The sequence below is a fragment of the Trichomycterus rosablanca genome, chromosome 27 (genome assembly GCF_030014385.1).
Source record: "Trichomycterus rosablanca isolate fTriRos1 chromosome 27, fTriRos1.hap1, whole genome shotgun sequence".
Taxonomy (NCBI): Eukaryota; Metazoa; Chordata; class Actinopteri; order Siluriformes; family Trichomycteridae; genus Trichomycterus; species Trichomycterus rosablanca.
This window is the reverse complement of record NC_086014.1, coordinates 14,408,249-14,435,900: the sequence shown is the minus strand read 5'-3', so window position 1 is coordinate 14,435,900 and position 27,652 is coordinate 14,408,249. Positions and strand designations below refer to the sequence as shown.

General features: G+C 43.4%; 1 protein-coding gene across 5 annotated transcripts in view; it reads right to left on the bottom strand.

Moving 5' to 3' along the window:
* Positions 1 to 4,700: 4,700 nt before the first annotated feature.
* Positions 4,701 to 27,652, bottom strand: part of add3a (adducin 3 (gamma) a) — a 222,836-nt gene continuing 199,884 nt past the window's right edge. For 4 of the 5 annotated variants that reach the window (XM_062989803.1, XM_062989804.1, XM_062989800.1 and 1 more), the window contains 14 exons: positions 24,669 to 24,887; positions 18,988 to 19,126; positions 18,419 to 18,570; positions 17,434 to 17,514; positions 14,278 to 14,427; positions 14,051 to 14,194; positions 13,266 to 13,364; positions 11,372 to 11,545; positions 10,971 to 11,228; positions 9,255 to 9,371; positions 8,798 to 8,881; positions 8,099 to 8,216; positions 7,273 to 7,368; positions 4,701 to 5,398 (listed from right to left, as the gene is read on the bottom strand). In XM_062989803.1, coding sequence (XP_062845873.1) covers positions 5,175 to 5,398; positions 7,273 to 7,368; positions 8,099 to 8,216; positions 8,798 to 8,881; positions 9,255 to 9,371; positions 10,971 to 11,228; positions 11,372 to 11,545; positions 13,266 to 13,364; positions 14,051 to 14,194; positions 14,278 to 14,427; positions 17,434 to 17,514; positions 18,419 to 18,570; positions 18,988 to 19,126; positions 24,669 to 24,857 — 2,025 coding nt within the window. In that variant the 5' untranslated portion in view covers positions 24,858 to 24,887 and the 3' untranslated portion in view covers positions 4,701 to 5,174. The remainder of the gene's footprint in view (positions 5,399 to 7,272; positions 7,369 to 8,098; positions 8,217 to 8,797; positions 8,882 to 9,254; positions 9,372 to 10,970; positions 11,229 to 11,371; positions 11,546 to 13,265; positions 13,365 to 14,050; positions 14,195 to 14,277; positions 14,428 to 17,433; positions 17,515 to 18,418; positions 18,571 to 18,987; positions 19,127 to 24,668; positions 24,888 to 27,652) is intronic. The other variant, XM_062989801.1, reaches the window with a different exon arrangement.

The window sequence follows — 27,652 nt, the reverse complement described above, 5'->3', positions numbered from 1 at the left end:
TCTACTGCGCTGGGCTGTATTGTCATCTGCAGGGGCACCGTGGTACGTGTGCATTATCTATCACTGCCACACACACACACACACACATAAACAAAGGAGCTGCTGCATTACTGATGCACCAGGTTCATTACTTCCTTATAACTCATCATCTGTTTCCCAAAATCTTCAGAAACACCAAAAACACACCCCAGTCACGGTGCGCAATCACACACACACACACACACACACACTCACACCCCGGGTTAATTCTGCAGCACTCAACCCACCTTCTGCTTCAAGGGTCGAGGTGACCTGCCGAGTGGACGGACTCTCCGTTCCTGCAAGAGACAAGGAAAGAACAGAGAGAACGTGCCAATGCCACGGCGTGCGATAACGTTCCTGCGTTCTCCCCTAATCAGCCATAACTGAGGTCAGAGATCAGAGCTGATAGTGCGAATGAAAACACATGAAGCAGATCTGAGAGTGGACTGAAGTATTGGGACACCTGACCGTGTGCATTCTACTGTTGAATCTCACTCTACTGGGAAGCTTTGTGACAAGGCTTTGGAGTGTGTCTGTGGGAATTTGTGCCCATTTAGTTAGTTACAGTCAATCAGGTCAGGCACTGATGGTGGAAAAGAAGAGAAGGCCTGGCTCACAATCCCAGTTGAGTTTATCCCAAAAGTGTTGAGCTGGGTTGAGTGTTCACCAGTATGTTAGAGCTCCTTTGCACAAACCAGATAAACTATTCTTCATAAAGCTCACTTTCCTTGCTGAAAGAGAAAAAGGACTTCCCCAAACTGCTGCCACAATGTTAAAAGCATATCATCTATTTTATATTATTTTTATACAATGAATGTGGCAGAAACTATTAAATTCAATCATCCACATACCATGTCCACATACTTTTGGCCATAAAGCATATTTGGAAGCTGCAGTTCCTCTGACATTCTAACAACATCCACAAGTCTGATAAAAACAAAATACGAACACTATCTGATCCACACGACTCAAAGATACAACAAACAAACGTCGGAACCTCTGAGATCGTCTCTGCTCACAACCGAACACAAAACTCACCTGAGCTGAAGTTTTTAATGAAATAAAACGTCAATTAAAGCATTTATTATTTTGTAGTTACAGTTTAGGATAGCTACAACCCCCTGGACTGTTGTTTTTCTATTCACCTGTTTTTAGGGGGTCCAAGTATGAATTTGAAGGGCCAGATCATAATTTGAATCATGCCCCACCCCACCTAGTTTGCAACACAGCAGTGACGTCAGTGTGTTTCATATGAACACAAAGATCAGTGGAGTGTGTCCCGTCACATTCTTCAAATTCAAGAGGATTTAATGTCATTCCAGCTACACACTAACCAGTAAACACTAAACCAGTATAATACTGATTTGAATGGACCATGATGCAACACAGAAAGCACAAACAACACAACACAGCCTACACAGTGCAGTCCGTCAGTGTTCCAACAGTGCAGCTTTTGTGCAAATTTATTCTCTCGTCCTGCAAAAAATAAAAGCTCTACTGTCACCCGACCAGCGCAATTCAAATATCTGGAATAAAAACAAAGGACGTACACACGGGAAAATCAGACGCAACCCAAATAAATAAATACGGAAGCAGAATTTTATCAGATCGAGTTAAAACATTTATCCCAATTTCTGTTTTTAACTTCCTTTATCTGTAATTTGCATCCCGGGTTGAACAGTCTTGGTTCCCGGAGCGCTCCGGCGCCCACACCGGCGGAGGACGACAGCGGGCTAACACACTCGGCCTCACTCCGACTGCAGATTCCAACAGACGGTCTGCACACAGGGACGACCGCCCGTCTCCCCCCACATTCTTCTGCTGCACAGCAGGAGTCACCGTCGCAAACGCGATGGAGTAATAGAGCCCCGTCCGGCCTTTCCACCCCCCCAGACACGACCAAACGTGTAGAGCGCACCTCATAACCGTCTACGAATAAAAATAAATCAAATCGCATAACCGAGGACGTTACAGGTAGAAAAAAACGGGAACAGACACGAGAAATCATTAAAAGTACGTCGGATTTCTTAAAATAGCTTTTTATTTGTGAATTTACATCAATTAGCGATACAATTTAAAGCAAGTTTATTTGATTTAAACTTATATTTGAGTTTTCATTCACAGGTCACGACGAGGTTCGGCTCACACTCTCGCATGCTTAAGCAAAAAGAAAATATTTATATACTGAAATAAAAACTAGGATAAGAACAGAAATATTAGTAACTCTTTACAAAATAAGAAAAGGTGCAAACAGTCGATCAGCGTGAGAAAAAAAAGCCACGAAGGTTCGTTAGATCAGACGTTATTCTTCCTAACATGGATTACTGAAGGTCTAGAGCTCCTGAACTACAGAAACACAACGTGAAGAAAAAACAACAAAATAAAATCAACAAACGCGGCAATGAAACGCGCACGAACATCTTTATCCACCTCCCACCCGCCGTTTTAATCTCCTCTCCATATCTGCACTCAGCGTGGCCGAAGCTTGGCGTTATTTACAGTTACGGGATGCACCAAATCCACGCTCACTTCACATTGCTGGCTGGGATTGATCGTCTGCAGATGATCAGACGTTCTTTATTCCAGGTTTAAATCTCACTGTGTGTGATCAGCAAATACGCTTTAAAGCGGAGAGATGAAATTGTGTTTTGGAATTGTACAAAACTCAAGTAAGAGAGAAACAACCCAACAGGTACAAAGATTAGAACTGTAGATCTGAGAGAGAACATACCAATCTGAAACACGAGCACAGAGCTCATAACTCACTGTAGAGAAATCTGCTTCATCACTCAGAACTTCTGAACGTAAACCCATCAAAATTCTTCCTCTAATTTCACGTTTTAGGAAAAACAGAAATTCCAACAGTTGCATGTTATCTAAGTTAATATTAATATAATAATAATATTAAAATATTAATAGGGGGCAGATTTAGTGATTGTAGCTCTTTATGATCTCAAATTAGAATTTCATTCTTGTTAGTACAACTTTCCAGAATTTTCACTGCTAGTAGATGAAAAGAAGCTTTAATAATTTTCATTAATTTTTACTCTAATAAGAATTTAAACTATAAAAATAACAACTTATACAGATTTTACTGTTTACCATGTTTTAATCTTTATGGGCTCTAACAATTCCACTTGTAGGAATTTATACCAATTTCTACACATTATGCCTGTAAATTAAGAGGAATTTGAATTTTGTTTCTAAAATTAAGAGAAATTTTAATTTTTTATGCATTTTTTTACCCTTTTTTCCCCCAATTCAGCGTAGTCAATTAGTCTTCCGCTGCTGGAGACTCCGGTCATGTCTGAGGAGGGTATATTCGCCTGCCTCACCCTCCCTCTGACTGTATATCCCGCTACGCCACCTGGGCGCCATTGATTTTATTTATTTATTTTGCCTGCTAAATCTGGTATGAAATTCACCCTATAGAACTTTTAAATTCCCTTCTTGATGGTTAGAACTCACATTTGTATGAACGTTTGTTCTCGTTTATTATAATTTTGTACGTGGCTGATTCGACTATCGCTAAAGGACACGTCAGCAGGCAGCTAGCTAAACAACCTTTGTCTGGTTCAAATCTATAATCTATATTTTTATTAAAGAAATCTATTCCAGGAGGCACTTTTACGTTTCCTTCGCACACAGAACTGAAGAAAAGCTATGAGTTTATAAATTCCCCACGCAGATCCTTTAGCACGACCAGATAAACGATCATCTCTCGTCATCCTGCTTCACTTCCTCTGTGAGATTCCACGTTACCCACCCCACTTTCTGTAATCACTCCGAATCCATTAAACATCAACATGAGTAATGATTTAATCTTATATATAATATATACTACAGTAAAAGTGCAGCACAAAAATATATCGTTACCTCATCACACATCCAGTATTAATCATTTAGAGATACATAAACGTCTTTAGTTAGTTATATAACCGAGAGTAAATGATCCGACGCAGGAAAAATAAACATGCTTAAACATTAAATCCTGTAAAAGTGTAGAAACGCGTACAAAAGACGGTAAAATATCAAAGATTGTGAAGCTTCACCTAAAAACACAAACAAATATCAGGAGATGAGTCGACGTCTAAAGATACAACACGCTAAAATAAACAAAACTACAAATCTTCACTAAAACGTGATTGTTTTTCTGGTTTAAACATTAAATTCTGAAGCTTTATGAAGAGATTAAAAGAACAAATAAACACAATAAAAAAAAAGTGGTCATAAATGTCATTTCTAAAAAATCCAATAACATTCTCACTAACGTTTTTAACTTGAAAAAACCATTAATAAAACGTTCCTCCTCCTTTTAATAATCTGCATGAATTGTGTGTTTGCTCATTCGATATCTAACGAACGCTGAGGGTCGATTAGTAACACAAAGGAAGGAAATATTTCTACTTTTAATAAATGTTAAAAATAAAAATCACTTCAAGTGTCCAGTGTGTTGTGTTGAAATAAAAAAAAGAGAAAAAATCCGAATGAAAACGACTTCTATATAAACAGAGAATGAAAGGAAACATGACGTGTGATGTTTAGACGATTACAGGTTTGGGGTTCAGTCTGAAGAAGAACCAGTTTCCCAGGATTCAATTTCTCCCTGTTTTATGCTTCACATTTATAGTGACACTTCACCTAACAGCACACTGCGCCCCCCCCCCCCCCCCCCCACCATCCCCAAAATGTGCCAGTCTGTTAAAAGTTCTGATAAAAGCAAAAACCTCTGAACTTAGAAAAATGCTAAACACACACACACACACACAGAGGGTGGAGACTGGGAGAGAAATGGGCAGAGTGTGGGCAGAGACATGGGCAAGAAGTTGGCAGAAAGATTGTAAGAGGGGGTGGACAGAGAGAGGGTGGGCAGAGGGACGGGTAGAGGGTGTGGACAGAGGGACGGGCAGAAAGACCATAAGAGGGTGAGCAGAGAGACGGGGAGAGGGTGGACAAAGACACAGAAAAAGGGTGGGCAGAGAAAAAGACAGAAAGACGGGCAGAGGTTAGACAGAGCATTGGCAGAGAGACGGGCAAAGTGTGGGCAGAGAGACAGGAAGGGTGGACAGAGAGACAGGTTGAGGGTGAGCTGAGAGACTGTAAGAGGGCTGGCAGAGGGTTGGCAGAAAGTGGGCAGAAGGTGGGCTCTGTGTCTAAGCCTCGACTTTTTCTTTCTTCTTGTTCTTCTTGAGGAAGGACGGCGTTCTGAACTTCTTCTTCTTCTTGCCCGGTGATTTGGAGGGCGAGCTGCCGGGGGACAGGACCTCCTCGATCTTCTCGCCCGTGATCTCCAGACTCCCCACCAGCTTCTTCAGATCGTCCACATCATCCTCATCGTGTGTTCCTTTACCGTTCAGGAAAATGTTCTTGTGGTTCTCTGAAGAGTGAAACAGAAAGAGGGATTGATATACCAGTACTGGTTAGGTTCTAGTCCCAGCACCCGGCGGCGTTTTGTGTCAGTGCGCCTCCTTAAATTAATTAATTCCAGCCACAATAGCTGCTAACGTGAAATAAATCAATCATATACAGGAAATGCTATGCTTCCAACTTTGCAGCAACAGTTTAGGGAAGGCTCTTTCCTGTTCCAGCATTGTGCCCATGTGTACAAAGCAAGAAACTCCAGCGTCCTGCACCGAGCCCTGACCCCAGTCCCACTCAGCAACTCTGGGATGAACCAAAACATCAACAACATGCTCTTTTTCGACTGAACGGGCACAAATTCCCACACACAGACCTGTAAGAGGCTTTCTCACAAGAGCGGATGTTAAAATAGGATGTATAACAAAGCTCATGGTCGGGTGTCCAAATACTTTTGGCCTGTCAGTGCGAACGCAGGGTAAGAACAACTTTAAAACAGTTTAAAATGAGAAATCATTGTTAGGAGTCATTTATTAAATTGATTCACTCCTGATTCATTTGCAAATGACTCCCTAATGATCGACTCCCTGACGCACACAGTGTGCAGAAGGGTCGAAGGGTCTGAATACTTTCTGAATGAGCTGTAAACCTCTATAAGAATTCAATGGTAATGACGGTAACGTGGTATATAGAGCTGGATTCATAACGTACACACACAGTATGTAAAGTCTGAGTTAGCTCATCAGAACTGTGCGTACGTGGACTAACATATCCCCTCAGACGCCGGACGGGTTGTTGTGTCTGACTCTCTCCCTCGGGGGTTCGTCTCTTTGTTCTCGTGATTACGTTCTACAAAGACTGATTGTTCGGCGGATTGTTTTGGATGAACCGCTCGCTCCGTGACACAATTTCCTTTCCTGAAGCGTCTAGAGCTCGGAACGTTTCAAAGGAAAGAGGGATTTGAGTTCAGCTTTCATTTAAAATCACTTCCAGGATAAACATCTACTTCACATTCACTCACTCACACACACACACACACGGCCTTTTAACTTTGTACCAGTAAACGTAAACAAAACAAAGACACGTGTAAAACAACACTAAATAAACAGAGAAAAACATTCAGTCGCATTAAAACATATTAATGTAAACAATGAATCACATGATTCCTTTCAGCTGATGATCATTCGACTGCAAGCCTCCGATTTATCTGGGTTTTGAACCTGCACTTGGGGTGCAGTGACGCATTTCCTCCCTAATAGCAAGGTTCAATAAACACCATGTACCTCAAGTATTTGTGAGCCTAGTACAGGATTCGAACCCCTAACCCCCAGAACCCAATATCCTACTACTGGTCTAGACACCCGGCCGGCTGATAGCACTACAGATATTCAAACCCCGGATCCCAAGGTGGTTGGCCAATATTTCGCCACAATAAACTGCTAACTACATATACCCTACGTGTCAAAATTATGTACGCACCCCTCCTGATGGTTGAAATGTAGGTATTTCAGTCACACCTACTGCTAACCGATATCGGTTCCAACACTGAGAAGTCGGAGTGAAACCTCACTCGTTTCTCTACTTGCATATTTCTGGGGTCAGGAAGGGGTAAGGTCCAAACATTAAGTAAAGCAAGCAAACAGCAACTACGCATCTAAATGTGAATGTAAACATTTGCACTGCAGAAAAACCTGAAGGCAGCAGGAACAACAGCTAGACAAAACACTAAGCAGTTAACTTCACCACAATCAATCTGTTCCCGCAGCCCATACAAACCAGCACATCAAACCCATAACATTCACATCATAGTCCTATCCCACAGCCCTGAAATGCAAGCACACCCGCCCCATGCAACCTCGAGCCGAGTTCCCGTAGAGAGGAACGTGGGTGTACCTTCTTTGGCGGGAGTGTGGAGTGGGGACTGTGATTGAGAGGCGGACGGTGAGAGGGTGGAAGCATCATCAGACGTTAGCTGTTCCTGATCTTCTTCTACAGGAGTGAGTGCAGCATTAGTGAATACAAAGAGAGACGGTTAGAGGCGAGACAGGTTAGAGAGACACGTGCAGCTTGTGAGGAATCAGGATCAAGACTGAATTAACATCCGTGTTAATGTTATCGGTCTGGGTTAGAGACGTGCAGCAATTTTCATTCAGTAGTAAAAACACAAAACAAGCATTTATGTTCAGGATCCGACGTTCCAGGCACACGGGTTCATGCAGTACGATCTATTAGAACCTAACAGGAAGTGTTTAGTGTTCCACATGAATAAATGCGACACACACACACACACACACACACACTAGACTGGCTCATCTGTGGAGCTGTGTGTTGAGTTTTGTGTGTTTAAGATTATAGCTATTACGATCAGCATGGACAGTAAAGTGTGTGTGACTCCTGACCCACGTTAGACCTTGATGTTCCTCACTGGTTCATTATAAAGCATAACGATGCATCTAAACACCTCCAGGAGAACTGAATCAAATGGTGAGCCTATTTTTAAACATCTTGACCTGTATAGCGTAGTCTGAGAGTGTTTGAATAAGCATCGATTTTAAAATCGCAGCCAAACTTTACACTGACTTTCCCCAGACACTCTCTCTCTCTCTCTCTCTCTCTCTCTCTCTCTGTTTAGGAGAATGGAGGCTGTCGGGTATGCCATCGCACAGGTACGTTATCGCTGTGTAAGCAGTCGTGTTACGAGATCATGAGCGTGTGTTACCATCAGTGCCCAGCTGGTGGCGATCCCCTTGATTCTGGCGATTTTCCTTCTGAGAAAGTTCGTCGAACGGGTTGGGGGGTAACGGCTCGAGCTGCTCGTCGTCTCCTCCCATATACGGCTGTGTACACAAACATGGAAATAATCACATAGATAATAATCTATAGATAAGCTCTACCTAATTAACCGGCAAGAAAATCGCACCACAGATCGTGAAACGAGCAGTTTTACTTTGTAATGCGCAGTTTAACGTTTTTCATTCGTGCAGCGTACAAGCGCCTCACGTTTGCACGTTAATCTGCACTATGAGGCGTCCTAGCGGTCCTACGGCAATTCAGTTCGCAATCGCTTAGTCAAAACGTCCAAGATGTGGAAGTAAAGCAGCTAAAAAACACGACTCGGGTAACTGAGTTTAAAAAAAACTCCAAATCAAAATACGGACGAGTATTTTGGTCTTTGAGACAGAACATGAAGCCTCGCCGCTCTGTACTACTACATTCACAGTTTGTAATTAGAGTTTATTATATTTATTTATTTATTTAATTATTAATTCTTGTCAAGTGCTGTTCTTATATGTGCTCTTTTATAAGAAATAGAGTCTTTGGTATTGCTAGAGATTGTCATTGTTTTAAATCAGAGCTGTTTACATGATTTAAATCCTGAACGATACCTTGAACAATATCTGGGTAATGTAATACTTACCGGCGGTTTCTCCACCACAATTCCAGCCAGTAAGTGAGACTGAGGGCCGGCGGACATCATGTCGAAACGGTTCTGCTCCCGGATCTGAAATTCAAGGGAAAATATGCAGTTATTTATTTATTTAGTTAGTTGTTTTATGTCGTGCTTACATCATGGTTATATTCACATCAGGAAAGGAAGATAATTCTCATGTCAGTCCATCATCCGCATCTTTAAATGCGCTCTTTCATACCAGTTGTTTGAAGGAATTAAGGATTGTTTTCATTTGGCTCGTTCCTGTGAGTATTCAGTAGATTTTAGTCAGTATGTGTTATACTGTTGTAATAGAAACAGGTTTTCTGCAGGTATCACATGGGGGGGCTTATAAGATATAAATGCATCTGATGCATCTTACAGTCTGATGTTTGTTCTTAAACCAGAGAGGCGGTGAGGAGACGGGGCTCCCGGACAGACGTACCTTGTTCCTCTTCTGGAGCACCTCACTGGGATTGGTGTTGAGAGGAACGAACTGGTTGGGATCCTCGATGCGGATGGGTGTGCCGCTGCTCGTGCTGCCATCTTCTGATTTCATCCACTGAGACACGGAGAGAGAGACAGAATCGTTTGTTACCGAGGACGATACGCATCAGTAACGTACACTCGTCCTTCCCTAAACTGTACGACATGCTGATCTGACTGCAGATTATAAATTCTTAAAGCTGGAGGTAAACAAACACTCGCTGATAGAAAAAACAACAGCAGTGATGAGTGAATGGAAAAAATGTGTCACACAGCGATCAGAGCTGCATTACTTACACCGTCCACTAGAGGGCAGAAAAGAACCACTAGTGTGGTTCACTAGCCAAAGCGACTTACAAATTTGACTGAATATAAATCGAGCAATTACAGATTAAGGGCCTTGCTCAGGGGCCCAATAGTGGCAACAATGGGGCTTGAACTGGCAACCTTTTGATTACTAGACCAGTACCTTAATTACTGAACTACCACAGACACCTGATCTGACACACACACACACTGACCCGAGCACCACACACACACACACACACACACACACACACTGACCGAGCACCACACACACACACACTGACCGAGCACCACACACACACACACACACACACACACACACACACACACACACACACACACTGACCGAGCACCATACACACACACACTGACCGAGCACCACACACACACACACACACACACACACTGACCGAGCACCATACACACACAAACTGACCGAGCACCACACACACACACTGACCGAGCACCATACACACACAAACTGACCGAGCACCACACACACACACTGACCGAGCACCACACACACACACACACACACACACACTGACCGAGCACCATACACACACAAACTGACCGAGCACCACACACACACACACACACATACACACACACTGACCGAGCACCACACACACACACACTGACCGAGCACCACACACACACACACACACTGACCGAGCACCACACACACACACACACTGACCGAGCACCATACACACACAAACTGACCGAGCACCACACACACACACATACACACACACTGACCGAGCACCATACACACACACTGACCGAGCACCACACACACACACACACACTGACCGAGCACCACACACACACACACACACTGACCGAGCACCATACACACACAAACTGACCGAGCACCACACACACACACACACACACACACTGACCGAGCACCACACACACACACACACACACACTGACCGAGCACCATACACACACAAACTGACCGAGCACCACACACACACACACACACACACTGACCGAGCACCACACACACACACACACACACTGACCGAGCACCACACACACACACACTGACCGAGCACACACACTGATCGAGCACCACACACACACACACACACTGACCCGAGCCCCCCACCAACACACAGACCGAGCACCACACACACACACAATGACCTGAGCACCACACACACACACAGTGACCAAGAACTCCACACACACACACTGACTGAGCACCACACACACACACACACACACACTGACCGAGTACACATACACACACACACTGACTGAGCACCACACACACACACACACACACACACACACACACACACACACACACACACACACACACACTGACCGAGTACACATACACACACACACTCACCATGGTTCTGACCCGGCCGTTCTCCTCGAGCCCCGCCCCGTCGGCCACGTTGATCTTGGTGTAGCAGTTGGGCGAGTTGAGCCAGCGTGTTTTCTCCCTCTGCTGCCTCTGCTGCAGGAGGCGGTGGTGCAGGCTGGGGGCGTCGCCCACGTCGTCCAGCGTGAACGCCGTCACCGTCGCCGGGATCTCAACGTCGCTCTTGTACCTGGGCTTGTCCCGCACCACCGGGTGGCGGTAAGTGTAGCCTGTCCTGTAACCCTGAGGAGGAGATAAATGTGGACGGTTAAAGGTATTTCTAAGCAACCAGCATATGAGGTAACATGGCAATGTAGCCCACGAGTTTTGTATGTTCTCCGCAGACATGTGCAGAATCGGTCAGTCAGTCACTCGAACACACACACCATGTTATCCAGCATCCTCATGAGGGACTCGAACTCCAGCTCTCCCACTTTCCACTTGTTCTGAGAGCCCATGCTGACCCCGACGTCGGCCACGCCCCGCGTCCGGCTCTTAAACTTCTCAGTGTCCAGTACGATCAGGTTCTCCAGTCCTCCAGCACATGAGAAGGCATTCACCTACACACACACACACAACATGTACGTTATGTAACACAACACCTCTGTATAAAGCATCAGAACAGAGCTAGTCTTCATCAGTACTGTCGAAGACACCCACAGAGTTCAGGATTAGAGGTAAAATCACACTGATGCGAGTCGCTGGTGTGTTTATGGGTAGAAACTCCTTTTCACAATATTAAAATAGAGTAAACAGGGTATCGTTCTGTCATTTCCACCTTCTCTGTGGTTTAATGCAGCAGGAAAAGCAGTGAGATGAAACTCAACTGGTCTCCTATAGTCTGATTCTGGGCACTACATAGGTACCACAATTTACACCTTATTGATAAAATAAACACTGTGTCTGAGGGAGGGAAGGCAGTCACTACAACAGTTGTTCCCCCGACAACAAAAGAACTCAGTAGTGAGTATAAATCCATCACTGACCGTCTTTTCACGCGTGTTGAAGGTGCAATACCGCATCTCGACCAGCAGAGGTCACCAATACAACCAAAATCATTGAATCATTTATTAGCGCCGACAGATTGCAACACACTACATGGACAAAAGTATTAGGACACCGCTTCTAATTACTGAATTCAGGTGTTTCAGTTACATCAATTGCTAACAGGTGTTTGTTTGTTTGTTTATTAGGATTTTAATGTCACGTTTTACACTCTTTGGTTACATTCATGACAGGAACGATAGTTACTCATTACACATCAGTATAGATTCATCAGTTCACCAGGTTATATCGAACACAGTCATGGACAATTCAGTGTCTCCAATTCACCTCACTTGCACGTCTTTGGACTGTTGGAGGAAACCGGAGCTCCCGGAAAAAAAACCCACGCGGACACGGGGAGAACGTGCCGACTCCACGCAGGAAGGACCCGGACCGGACCGCCCCACCTGGGGAGCGAACCCAGGACCTTCTTGCTGTAGGACCATAATTATATAAATAAAGGAAATGATATGCTTTAAACTTTGCAGCAACAGTTTGGGGAAGGCCCTTCCCTGTTCTAGCAAAGCGAGCTCTCCAGTGGCCTGTGCAGAGCCCTGACCTCAGAGCACAAATTCCCATACACTTCACATACTGTATATATAATATGATAAAGTGCATGTATAAAGTACTTGTTTTTAAAGGGAATCCTTTAGTGTTAATAACTACACACTATGTGACTATGTGTGCAATATTTGTCTAACAGCTCTTACTGCTGTAACAAGTTAATTTCCCCAAGGGGATCAATAAAGTTTTATTTGATACTTTAAAGTCTTGTTATCTCTATTTTAATACTGGGTTTCCAACAAGCTTATGGTCAGGTGTCCAAATACTTTTGATATATACCACGTAGTGTACATTTTAATCACTTGCTGCATGTAACTTCAGTGACGTCCCACACTGATCTATCGAGGGTGAAAATGAAACACATGATGGCCCGGGCGTGTTCAGGGGTTTTGGGTTTCCACTTCTAGTTTGTTTGTTCGGAACTGAGAGCAAAATTCCCCTAAATCCCCCAATAACACATTAGCACAACACCAGGGCACGATGCATTCTTCTGCAGTGAGCACACCCTTCTGCAGTGCACACACACACACACACACAAACACACACACACACACTCGGTCCAGCTGTACTTGACTGATGGAGGAAAGATTGCAGAGTAAATCCAGAAGACCAGATGATTACAGAAAGCTTCAGCACATGCAGGACTGCAGGGGTGGGTGAGGTGTGTCTAACCTGGATCTCACAGGCGTACTGGGCCGTATAGATGTAGTGAAAAGCTTCTTCTATGGTTTCTCCTAATGACACCACGCCGTGGTTCCTCAGGACCAGCACCTGCAGGCAGAGTTGGGGTGGTTAGTAAAAAAAAAAAATCAATTCATAACGTCACACTCACCTCTTTAATCCTTGTGATGGACACCGAAATTCATTAACACGTCCTAGACAGTACAGCAAGCAATTGCTGGGCCTTAGCCATTCCCCCCTCAGACATAGCCATCGTGTCGGTATGCAGACGCCCGACAGGCTCATAGCACCACTGGGGATTGGAAACCTGGACCATACTGACCTACATTCACCCGACACACACTCACACTCCCTCCGACGTGTGCGCAGTCCACCAATCCCTTCTTACTCTCCACGCCCCGATCTCTGCGCTCCTCCACTTTTCTGTACCAAGGTCCTTACACGGCACCGGTAACCCCACCGTCTTAATCCGGTCTTTCCTACCCAGCAGACAGGAAGCCAGTTTTGTACAGGGCACAACTGTGCTAGAACCCGGGAGCTCAGAATATCGGCGCGGGTGTGCGAGTGGATTATCCCGCTGCGCCTTCTGGGTGCCTTCAGGGGCAGCATCTATATCTATAGTGATGTAAAACTCACTGGACTGTGGACAGCGACACCCATGTTCTAGAAGCTTCTATTTTAGGACTGAAATGCTAGTGGTTCAGACGAACGAATGCTGTTTTCAGCTGTATGTACATTTTCCACAACGTAGAGATATGAGAAGTATTATTTGTTACCTTGGCCGTGGGTCCGAGTGCTTTCTGAAGCTCGGCTCTCTCCTCCTTCTCGTCCAGACAGCCGTTGTAGCTGTAGTAGGCGATGTCCCCGAGGACCAAAGCCTCCTGAGAGATGGGGAGCAGGCCACACTTCATGGATGATACCTGTACACACGCAGGACAGATCAGGACGACGTTTCCCATGATGCACTGAGGCGAAAGTCTGGAATCAGCGGGGCGGTACTCACGGCTGCGGCGGCGGGAGAGCGCAGGTGAACGACGCAGCGGACGTCCGGTCTCATGGAGTAGATGGCAGCGTGGGGGCTGAAGCCGGACTGGTCGACCTGCAGGTTGGTGGAGCCCTGATCCACCACGTCTCCCAAAATGTTCACCTTCACCTGCACAGAGAGAGAGAGAGAGAGAGACAGAGAGAGAGAGAGAGAGAGACGAGTATTAATTATTTATTAATGTATTTATTACAAACGTATTATTAATGATGGCGGTAGAGGTTGAAGTAATAATGATAATAAGAGTACTGCTGTTGGAGTAGTGAGGATTTTATTATTCTTATTTTACCTTCTGTTAATTTTTTCATCAAAACTTCGATAACACAAGTGAGAGACCGTAAACCGTGAAAAACAGATAAACAGTATGACGGATAGAGAAGGACAGACAGACAGTAACAGAGTAATAGAGTAATAAGATAAAGAGTAACAGATAGAGAGTAACACACAGACAGTAACAGACAGAGAGTAACAGACGGAAAATAACAGGTGGAAAGTAAGACAGACAAACAGTAACAGAGAGTAACAGACATACAGTAACAAGATAGACACAGAGAATAACAGACAGACAGTAACAAATAGACAGAGAAACACACAGAATAACAGACAGACAGTAACAAATAGAGAGTAACAGACAGACAGTAACAAAGACAGACAGAGTAACACAGAGTAACAGAGCAACAGATAGACAGAGAGTACTAGAGAATAAGGCAGAGAGCAACAGACAGACAGTAACAAAAGACAGAGTAACACAGAGAATAACAGACAGTAACAAATAGAGAGTAACAGACAGACAGTAACAGACAGACAGTAACAAAGACAGACAGAGAGTAAGATAGACAGAGAATACTAGAGAATAAGGCAGAGAGTAACAGACAGACAGTAACAAATAGACACAGAGTAACAGACAGACAGTTACAGACAGAAAGTAACAGAGAATAAGACAGAGAGTAACAGACAGACAGTAACAAATAGACAGTAACACAGAGAGTAACAGACAGACAGTAACAGACAGAGTAACAGATAGGCAGAGATTAACAGAATAAAACAGTTACAGAGAGTAACAGACAGATGGAGAGACAGACAGAGACAAAAACAAGGAGAGTGAGACAGAAACAAGGGAAGACAGAGAGACAGTGAGAAACAGCGAGTAACAGAGACAGAAACAAGGAAAGAGTCACATGACATTTACTTTAAATGTAAATCAATGCTTTCTGAGTGTGTCCTTATAAATATGAATATGAAAATGAAGCTTTGTATTATTAAGCACAATTAATAATGTTTTTTTAATAATCTAAACAACATCATATTAATTCACCACAAATTAATTATTATTATGATATCATTTTGTTTAGAAATTAAAATCATCAATAAAAGTCCATGACTGGTGCATCTGCACTGTAAAAGCAGCGATCCTGCAATACCATCAACTCTCAGATTTCCAGAACAGAGTATAAAAGAGTTTAAGAGACACATTAAGATGTCTCTCTCTGCCAGCTTAATCCTCTGGAAACAGGTCTGGGTTTACTCCTCACTAAACAGGAATCAGCAGGTCATGCAGTTAGATAAAACCATGACACAGAACTTTCCAGCCCCAACAAACCAATCATCTAATCATCTGAACCTGCTGCCAACTCTTCCACTCGGCTCTGCTCCCGAGATCCGCTGTGCTGTTTGTGAGTCAGGATAAATAATCCTGACCCCACGCTGACCTCCACAGGTCCTCTAATAAAGAGAGGAAGCCTGGTAGCTAATTTAATCACTAACGGTCTGATTTGTTCTGGCGTGGCCGAGCAGTTCCTGTGTTCGTGGCAGGAGGTCTGGGCCGATCGTCTCTGATCATTCTGATAATTTCCTCCAGTGGATCCGGTGTGACGGCGCTCTGAGGAACTTCAATAGAAGCGAGCGTAAGCGCCTTGCATTCTACTTGGCTGGACTGGGTTCATTAATATACACACACACCACGTGACATATACACACACACCTATGTGCAGAGAACGACGGAACAAAAAACAGCACCATTGCTGCATCGTGCTGAGCAGCCTTCAGCCTATAGCGTGTTTATTACCATGTTAAACTAAATACAGATCAAAAGTACTTGCCCGCTAGATTTTTTTGCAAGTCCTCATTTTTAAACAACCTCAAGAGCTTGAGTGAGGTCAGGTACTGACGGTGGACAGTTCTAATTCATCCCAAATGTGAATGAAGTTGAGATCAAGATCTAAATAGTCATATTTGTCCATGACAAACATAACAAAGCATATAAATATTTAAATAAAGCTTAATTTGTGCTTGGGCTATTGCAATGCTGCCTTTAGACATGCTATTTTGAGTAAATAAGCACATATTCCCATAGACGTACTCCAAAAAATACACCTTGCTAGATAAGAGCACGCTGCTAAAGCCAAGTCCACATTTATTCCCACGGTGAATGGGATTTCCATCAAGCTAACATTTAGGTGTCCACAGACTTGGGCATTCAGTAAAATATAAAAAGAAGAACAACAACAAGGTCAATTCAGAGCAGAGCAGGATTGCTGACCAGGAGAGTCTGTATAAACCCTGAACCTGAACCTGAACCTGAACTCACATGGACTACTGACTTCTCCACCCTTGATGAAGAACTATGGGATCTAGTCTGAGAAACGAACACTGCTCGAGTATTCCTGAATAATGAACCTTCATTTAGAACACACACAGTGATTCAGACTCACACTGATACCAGTGTTCATACAAAACGCTCTCGGTGCATTCCAGCATGAACGTTTAACCAGCAGGAATTCACCAACACAGCAACAGCTGCCGCCGTATCACACCGTTCATCACACCGTTTATTACACCGTTCACCAGACCAGAACCATGTGAGCGAAACACCGGGGTCAGAGAGTCAAGTCCAATAAAAACAGCAACCGTGTTGTTCGACATGGACACATCAGGCACTGGCATTCTACACTTCATGACATCATAGTGTTACTTAATCCTAAACGAAACTTTGCACGGCTGTGCGTTTGATTTCATGCGTGTTAGCAATGAGCGTGGATCTGCGTCAACCTGGTGCATTGTGGGAGTACAGAACTGTGTGCTTTCCCTCAGTGTGTGTGTGTGTGTGTGTGCACGTACCAGATTAGAAGCTGTAGCCTCGGCAAAGGAGAGTCCGCTGGGGATGATGAGAATATGATCCTGTTCCTTACTGACACGAACCTACACACACACACACACACACACACAGTTTAGTCCAAACAGCTGTTTTATATCCTGTTAGCTTAACAAAACTTTTGGTTATTTGTTTCCCAGAAGCGTCTCAGTATGATACAGCGACCAGGAACACGATTCATACAAACATACGGGCTGAATGTAAATAATGTATATGGCCAAAAGTATGTGGACACTTGACCACAGGCATTACATAGATAGATAGATAAACACACAGATAGATAGATAGATAGATAGATAGATAGATAGATAGATAGATAGATAGATAGATAGATAGATAGATAGATAGATAGATAGATAGATAGAGAGTTAGATAGATAGATAGATAGATAGATAGAGAGTTAGATAGATAGATAGATAGATAGATAGATAGATAGATAGATAGATAGATAGATAGAGAGTTAGATAGATAGATAGATAGATAGATAGATAGATAGATAGATAGATAGATAGATAGATAGATAGATAGAGAGTTAGATAGATAGATAGATAGATAGATAGATAGATAGATAGATAGAGAGTTAGATAGATAGATAGATAGATAGATAGATAGATAGATAGATAGAGAGTTAGATAGATAGATAGATAGATAGATAGATAGATAGATAGATAGATAGATAGATAGATAGATAGAGAGTTAGATAGATAGATAGATAGATAGATAGATAGATAGATAGATAGATAGATAGATAGATAGATAGATAGAGAGTTAGATAGATAGATAGATAGATAGATAGATAGATAGATAGATAGATAGAGAGTTAGATAGATAGATAGATAGATAGATAGATAGATAGAGAGTTAGATAGATAGATAGATAGATAGATAGATAGATAGATAGATAGATAGACAGACAGACAGAAACAGGTATTCTGCAGGTATGGAATCTTACAGTGATATAGGAGTTGGAGAAGTGAGCCCAGCTGAAGAGATCGACGAGTCGGTACAGAGCGGCCAGTTTACAGCGAGCCTGTTTCTCTCCCTTCACCATGGAGGCCGAATCCACATGAAACAGGTCGTTTATAGGAGACACCATTCCCAAACCTAGAGAGAAACGATCACAACATCAGACTTCATTCACAGAATAATAATAATAACAATACATTTATTATTAATAATAGCTTAAATACACTTTGGAAAAGATACAACACAAAATCACAGGTTAAAAGCAGTTTTAAACAAGTGTGTCTTAATCACTGATTTAAATGAACCTCCCTGCTACTTCAATAGGGCCGCGCCTTAAGAATATGAGCACGGACCTTCATACACGCTGAGACTCTCAGTACGAATCTACTACTGACCGGAGGAATTAGTACAGGGGAATTAGGAATACGTGACCCTTGTAGCGTGGAGTAGTAGTGGAGCGCTCAGACTCTTCATAATCTATGTATCATTATGGGTCCAGGATTACAGTACCAGAGCATCCTCAGTAAGCAAACCACCGTTGTCATGGTTACTCACTGATGGGGGACGTGGGACAGCCTCCGACGGAGCTGGCCATGAAGAAGTCGGCGATCTGGCGCAGGGCGAGGAGTCCTGTCGGGTTCTGGCCCTTGTTCATCTGTTCCTGGATCAGGCCTTCTAACTCGTCCTTGAACGACTGAGAGAGAGAGAGAGAGAGAGAGAGAGAGAGAGAGAGAGATGTATATGACTTATTTTCTTTATTTGGACAGACAGTCATTTTTGTGCTGGATCACTACACACTGTCCAAACACAGATCAGAGAGACGTTCATTATCCCGACATGCTACTGTAATCATCAGCACAAACACCTGATCATTACAGTGTCTGTGTAAACACTGTTGGTACCTGTAGAGCGTTTGAAGTGTCGAGGAGACAACACGACATATTTTACTGCCACATCACAGCGAATCAGGAAAAAAGAAACATTCCACAACAACCCAAACATACAAGATTATAAACTTCATACTTCAGCCTTGTGTTTTACACTCTGTAGTGGTAGTAGTAGTACTGATCATGGTAGTAATAGTGGTAGTAGTAGTAGTAGTAATAGTATTCGTAACAGTAGTAGTATTAGTAATAGTGGTAGTAGTAGTAGTAGTAATAGTATTCGTAACAGTAGTAGTATTAGTAATAGTGGTAGTAGTAGTAGTAGTAGTAGTAGTAGTAGTAATAGTATTCGTAACAGTAGTAGTATTAGTAATAGTGGTAGTAGTAGTAGTAATAGTATTCGTAACAGTAGTAGTAATAGTATTCGTAACAGTAGTAGTATTAGTAATAGTGGTAGTAGTAGTAGTAGTAATAGTATTCATAACAGTAGTAGTATTAGTAATAGTGGTAGTAGTAGTATTAGTAATAGTGGTAGTAGTAGTAGTAGTAATAGTATTCGTAACAGCAGTAGTATTAGTAATAGTGGTAGTAGTAGTAATAGTATTCGTAACAGTAGTAGTATTAGTAATAGTGGTAGTAGTAGTAGTAGTAATAGTATTCGTAACAGTAGTAGTATTAGTAATAGTGGTAGTAGTAGTAGTAGTAATAGTATTCGTAACAGTAGTAGTAGTAGTAATAGTGGTAGTAGTAGTAGTAGTAATAGTATTCGTAACAGTAGTAGTATTAGTAATAGTGGTAGTAGTAGTAGTAATAGTGGTAGTAGTAGTAATAGTGGTAGTAGTAGTAGTAGTAATAGTATTCGTAACAGTAGTAGTATTAGTAATAGTGGTAGTAGTAGTAGTAGTAATAGTATTCGTAACAGTAGTAGTATTAGTAATAGTGGTAGTAGTAGTAGTAGTAATAGTATTTGTAACAGTAGTAGTATTAGTAATAGTGGTAGTAGTAGTAGTAGTAATAGTATTCGTAACAGTAGTAGTATTAGTAATAGTGGTAGTTGTAGTATTGATCATGGTAGTAATAGTGGTAGTAGTATTAGTAATAATACCAAAATAAGTTATAGTAGTAATAATAATAATAGTAGTAGTAGTTATAGTAGTAATAATAGTGGTAGTACAAATTGCTTCAACACAAAGCCAATTTCCAAAAAAAGTTGGGACGTTTTGTAAAACGCAATAAACAAAGAATCTCTTATTTGTTAATTCTAAGAGAAGGTCCTGGGTTCGACTCCCAGGCGAAGTGATCCGGGTCCTTGCTGTGTGTAGTTTGCATGTTCTCCGCGTGTCTGTGTGGGAGCCGGTTTGGGCGTGACGGTTTGAACTTAGAACTGATGAATCATGAATCACTTGTATCTGCCTGTCCTGTCACGAATGGAACCAAAGTGAAAAACATCACCTCAGTACATGCACTCCTGATACATAAATAAATAAATAAACTATCGCATTAGAGAAACTGGAGTCCAGAGATGCTTAAGAGCTGCTTAACGTAAAAGCTTGCTGTATTTTTTACGACTTTTTTTTTACCAGCTCTACCCACAGTGCAGATATTTCAGGCTGTTTGTCTCCGTCTGGTTCTAATATCTGCTGATCTTGCTTAAATCTGTTCATTTTGCCCTTCCGGATGTTTCTTTGTAATGCAGCACCTGTGAGCACCGTCTCCACCAAAGTTAGACTGAATTCTGGAGAATATCTGTTGGTCGTTAGCATTAACGAGACGCTCGCGGTGTAGGAGGTCATCCTGTGTCCTGCTGATTCAGGCTGACCACTCAGGATCAGGACTGCACTGATTCAGAACCGGTCAGTCCCAGACATCAGCTAACGGAGAACAAAGCAGGATTCAGAACTGCACTCTCACACTCGCTGTTGCTACAGGAACCAAACCGACGGCCTCAACAATTGGAGAAATGAGAGATGCATGCTGGGATATCACTGCGGGGGGGGTCGCATGGTTCAGCCAAACGCAGCAGAAACCTCCGGCTGTTTTTACAGCCAGTCATGGTCATGATTTACTTTATTATTTTAGTTTCTAGTTTAGGTCTAGTTTATCAAGTCAAGTAAACAATTATAAATGTTTAATAAAGCCAAAACAATACAAAACAAGTGAATTATTTATATCGAGATGCACCAATGTTTTTCCCCTACCAATACTGATACCCAAAGTAGAGAGGATTCTAATAAGACTCATGAGGCAGATTATTTAGACGCTCTACTTAGACAGAGATTACTGCGATTACGTCACCTCGGTTTTAGCTTACTAAGCTAACACAGTTAGCCTCAGGCCGTTTAAACCATTATTATCACTACCACTAACCGGCTCTTTTAGAAACCAGCCCTGTATACGAGGCGGTTGTATTTTGCTCTCACGCTCAGTGAGATGTTTTGTTTGGTTTCTACCATCATAAACCTTTTATAACAGGAGAAGCTTGATTGAAGCACTGAAGCTCAGTTAGAATCAGTGCAGTGTAACAATACTACAGTACAGTAATGATGGGTAATAATTACCACACATTACACTCTCACATTCATGGGTTTTTGGTTTACGTGTCTCACATTAGCAGCACGTCTCTCATTTCTCCTGTGACTTTTCTACAGTCTGTCCTGTTAGATGGACCTCCAGCTGTTCTGGAGTCAGCACAGGAAGTCTAACAGCCCGCCGTGTGCCAGTAAGTGTGTGTAGCCAGTAAAGTTGCTCAAGTCGTCTTGTATTAGCTAATCGAACGTAATGTAAACAAGTCGGCACCAACCAATCAGATTGAAGCCCGCAGGGTGTTTCTCTTTCAAACCGAGAATGAAATGGAAAGTACTGGGAATTACCGAGAGCATCCTGAACTGGTATTGTAGCTCTGACTGAGTTTATTGTGCTGGGAGGATAAAAAGACACACACACACACACACACACACACACACACACACACACTGGCCAAGGTCACAGTGACAGTCCATGTCTCAGTGTGGAAATCTGGATCATTAATGATGTGGAAAATCTTACAGGCTGATAACTCACGTTCAGAAAAGAACATTTTGTTCGTCACAAAACAGTCAAAAAGTATGTGGACACTGCGAACATGTATATAAAGTCAGATTATATTAAATAAATGTTTCCAATGTTGTGACAACAGTTTGGGGAAGGCTTTTCTCCTGTCTCCTCATGAATGAGCCCCATGGAGACATGGTTTGTGGAGTCTGTTACTGTGTTTTAGAAACTTCTAAGAGCAACAACAGCTCAGCCAGGAGGAAACACAACCTCAGAACAGCAGACGCCTGAACGTGAAGTGCTTGTCAGAAAGTACAGTGATTTTACCGGATTGACGGAATCTCATGAACAGGATCAAAGCTGGATGTGTGTGTGTGTGTGTGTGTGTGTGTGTGTGTGTGTGTGTGTGTGTGTGTGATTTATGATTATGGGAAACTTTAACAGTGACGGTACAATCACAATCTGCTCTGCGGTGCCAAACCACAAGTTCACAAGCCCAGACCTGAACCAGATCCAGACAAGATCAGTTACAGGTGGTACAATAACATTACCTCATCAACACACACACACACACACACACACACACACACACACACACACACACACACACACACACACTTTAAATCAGAAAGTACACACAGCCTCAAAACTCCACATATCAATGATTTCTGCAAGAAACAGATTCATGTTTCTGTGACTTAATATTCGGAACACGTGGAAGAGTGGACGCTTACTTTCATAAAATCAAGGGAACCAAAAATCAGACCAGAGGTGTACAAACTTTTGCATACAGCTCACACTGACCGTCTTCATACTGACACTGACCGGCTTCATACTGACACACACTGACTGACCGGCTTCATACTGACACACACTGACTGACCGGCTTCATACTGACACACACTGACTGACCGGCTTCATACTGACACTGACCGGCTTCATACTGAAACACACTGACCAGCTTCATATTTATACTGACCGGCTTCATATTGACACACTGACCGGCTTAGTACTGACACACCAACCAGCTTGATACTAATGACCGGCTTCATACTGACACACAAACTGGTTTCATACTGACACACACTGACTGACCGTCTTCATACTGACACACACTGACTGGCCAGCTTCATACTGACACTGACCGGCTTCATACTGACACACACTGACTGACCGGCTTCATACTGACACACACTGACTGACCGGCTTCATACTGACACACACTGACTGGCCGGCTTCATACTGACACTAACCGGCTTCATAATGACACACACTGACTGACCGGCTTCATACTGACACTGACCGGCTTCATACTGACACACACTGAATGACCGGCTTCATACTGACACACACTGACTGACCGGCTTCATACTGACACTGACCAGCTTCATATTTATACTGACCAGCTTCATACTGACACACAAACTGGTTTCATACTGACACACACTGACTGACCGGCTTCATACTGACACACACTGAATGACCGGCTTCATACTGACACACACTGACTGACCGGCTTCATACTGACACACACTGAATGACCGGCTTCATACTGACACACACTGACTGACCGGCTTCATACTGACACACACTGAATGACCGGCTTCATACTGACACACACTGAATGACCGGCTTCATACTGACACACACTGACTGACCGGCTTCATACTGACACACACTGAATGACCGGCTTCATACTGACACACACTGACTGACCGGCTTCATACTGACACACACTGACTGACCGGCTTCATACTGACACACACTGAATGACCGGCTTCATACTGACACACACTGACTGACCGGCTTCATACTGACACACACTGAATGACCGGCTTCATACTGACACACACTGACTGACCGGCTTCATACTGACACACACTGAATGACCGGCTTCATACTGACACACACTGACTGACCGGCTTCATACTGACACACACTGACTGACCGGCTTCATACTGACACACACTGAATGACCGGCTTCATACTGACACACACTGACTGACCGGCTTCATACTGACACACACTGACTGACCGGCTTCATACTGAGACTGACCGGCTTCATACTGAAACAAACTGACCAGCTTCATATTTATACTGACCGGCTTCATATTGACACACTGACCGGCTTAGTACTGACACACCAACCAGCTTGATACTAATGACCGGCTTCATACTGACACACCAACCACCTTCATACTGACACACTGATTGACCGTCTTCATACTGACACACCGACTGACCGGCTTGATACTGACAGACTGTTAGATGTGCAGGGCAGCACTTTTGGGACTGGGGTGAGGGTGTAGACTCGGTACTTACAGGACTCTGCAGGATGTGTGTGACTCTCTTCTTCTGCTCCATCATGTTAAAATCCTGCCGCAGCTCGGGCGGCATGTTCCGGGCGCGCTGGTACTCCGGGTCGTTTTCATCCACCCGGTCGAAATATCTCTCCCTCTGTCCGGCGCCGGGAGGAGGGGGGGTGGTCACCTCCGGACTCTCTCCGCTCATCTCTCTGCTGTGTGCGTGGACCGCCTTCACCTGAAGCCAAACAGGGCGGGAAATCATCGTCACGTTACGATTACGAATTATAAATTACAACCATCCCAAAAATATTTATATTTCCACAGATCATCATGTTTTGCCCAACTCTGTTATACAGAGAGCAACAGTGTTCAGAACCACGGGTCATTTGGAAGGCAAAAAAGCCCACAGGCGCGTGCACACACACACACACACACACACACACACAAGGGTGAGAGTGAGATTACATTAAATGCTCACGCTGTAGCATCTGCACAAACACAAAGCTGATTAACACACACACACATGATTCCTGTTATATCTTATCAGCTGAGCGGACTGAGGGGGTGGGGATAAACTGCGCTTATCTCATCGTCATGGTGACAGTGTACACCCACGCCACACACAAACACACACACACTCACATAAAAAGAGAGAGATACACATACACAGAGAATCACACACACACACACATATATACAGTGTATCACAAAAGTGAGTACACCCCTCACATTTCTGCAAATATTTCATTATATCTTTTCATGGGACAACACTATAGACATGAAACTTGGATATAACTTAGAGTAGTCAGTGTACAGCTTGTATAGCAGTGTAGATTTACTGTCTTCTGAAAACAACTCAACACACAGCCATTAATGTCTAAATAGCTGGCAACATAAGTGAGTACACCCCACAGTGAACATGTCCAAATTGTGCCCAAATGTGTCGTTGTCCCTCCCTGGTGTCATGTGTCAAGGTCCCAGGTGTAAATGGGGAGCAGGGCTGTTAAATTTGGTGTTTTGGGTACAATTCTCTCATACTGGCCACTGGATATTCAACATGGCACCTCATGGCAAAGAACTCTCTGAGGATGTGAGAAATAGAATTGTTGCTCTCCACAAAGATGGCCTGGGCTATAAGAAGATTGCTAACACCCTGAAACTGAGCTACAGCATGGTGGCCAAGGTCATACAGCGGTTTTCCAGGACAGGTTCCACTCGGAACAGGCTTCGCCAGGGTCGACCAAAGAAGTTGAGTACACGTGTTCGGCGTCATATCCAGAGGTTGGCTTTAAAAAATAGACACATGAGTGCTGCCAGCATTGCTGCAGAGGTTGAAGACGTGGGAGGTCAGCCTGTCAGTGCTCAGACCATACGCCGCACACTGCATCAACTCGGTCTGCATGGTCGTCATCCCAGAAGGAAGCTGACGCACAAGAAAGCCCACAAACAGTTTGCTGAAGACAAGCAGTCCAAGAACATGGATTACTGGAATGCCCTGTGGTCTGACGAGACCAAGATAAACTTGTTTGGCTCAGATGGTGTCCAGCATGTGTGGCGGCGCCCTGGTGAGAAGTACCAAGACAACTGTATCTTGCCTACAGTCAAGCATGGTGGTGGTAGCATCATGGTCTTGGGCTGCATGAGTGTTGCTGGCACTGGGGAGCTGCAGTTCATTGAGGGAAACATGAATTCCAACATGTACTGTGACATTCTGAAACAGAGCATGATCCCTTCCCTTCGGAAACTGGGCCTCATAGCAGTTTTCCAACAGGATAACGACCCCAAACACAACCTCCAAGATGACAACTGCCTTGCTGAGGAAGCTGAAGGTAAAGGTGATGGACTAAACCCAATTGAGCACCTGTGGCGCATCCTCAAGTGGAAGGTGGAGGAGTTCAAGGTGTCTAACATCCACCAGCTCCGTGATGTCATCATGGAGGAGTGGAAGAGGATTCCAGTAGCAACCTGTGCAGCTCTGGTGAATTCCATGCCCAGGAGGGTTAAGGCAGTGCTGGATAATAATGGTGGTCACACAAAATATTGACACTTTGGGCACAATTTGGACATGTTCACTGTGGGGTGTACTCACTTATGTTGCAGCTATTTAGACATTAATGGCTGTGTGTTGAGTTATTTTCAGAAGACAGTAAATCTACACTGCTATACAAGCTGTACACTGACTACTCTAAGTTATATCCAAGTTTCATGTCTATAGTGTTGTCCCATGAAAAGATATAATGAAATATTTGCAGAAATGTGAGGGGTGTACTCACTTTTGTGATACACTGTATATATAGAGAGGAACACACACACACACACACACACACAGAGAAACACACACACACACTCATAGAGAAACACACACACACAGAGAGAGAGAGAAACACACACACACACACACAGAGAGAGAAACACACACACAGAGAGAGAAACACACACACATAGAGAAACACACACACACACACATAGAGAAACACACACTCATAGAGAAACACACACACACACACACACAGAGAGAGAAACACACACACACACACTCATAGAGAAACACACACACACAGAGAGAGAGAGAAAAACACACACACACACACAGAGAGAGAGAAACACACACACAGAGAGAGAAACACACACACACACATAGAAACACACACACATAGAGAAACACACACACATACACACAGAGAAACACACACACACACATAGAGAAACACACACACACACACATAGAGAGAGAGAAACACACACACAGAGAGAGAAACACACACACATAGAGAAACACACACACACACACACACACATAGAGAAACACACACACACACACACACATAGAGAAACACACACACACACACAGAGAAACACACACACATAGAGAAACACACACACAGAGAAACACACACACACAGAGAGAGAAACACACAGAGAAACACACACACAGAGAAACACACACACAGAGAAACACACACACACACACACACACACAAACACACACACATAGAGAAA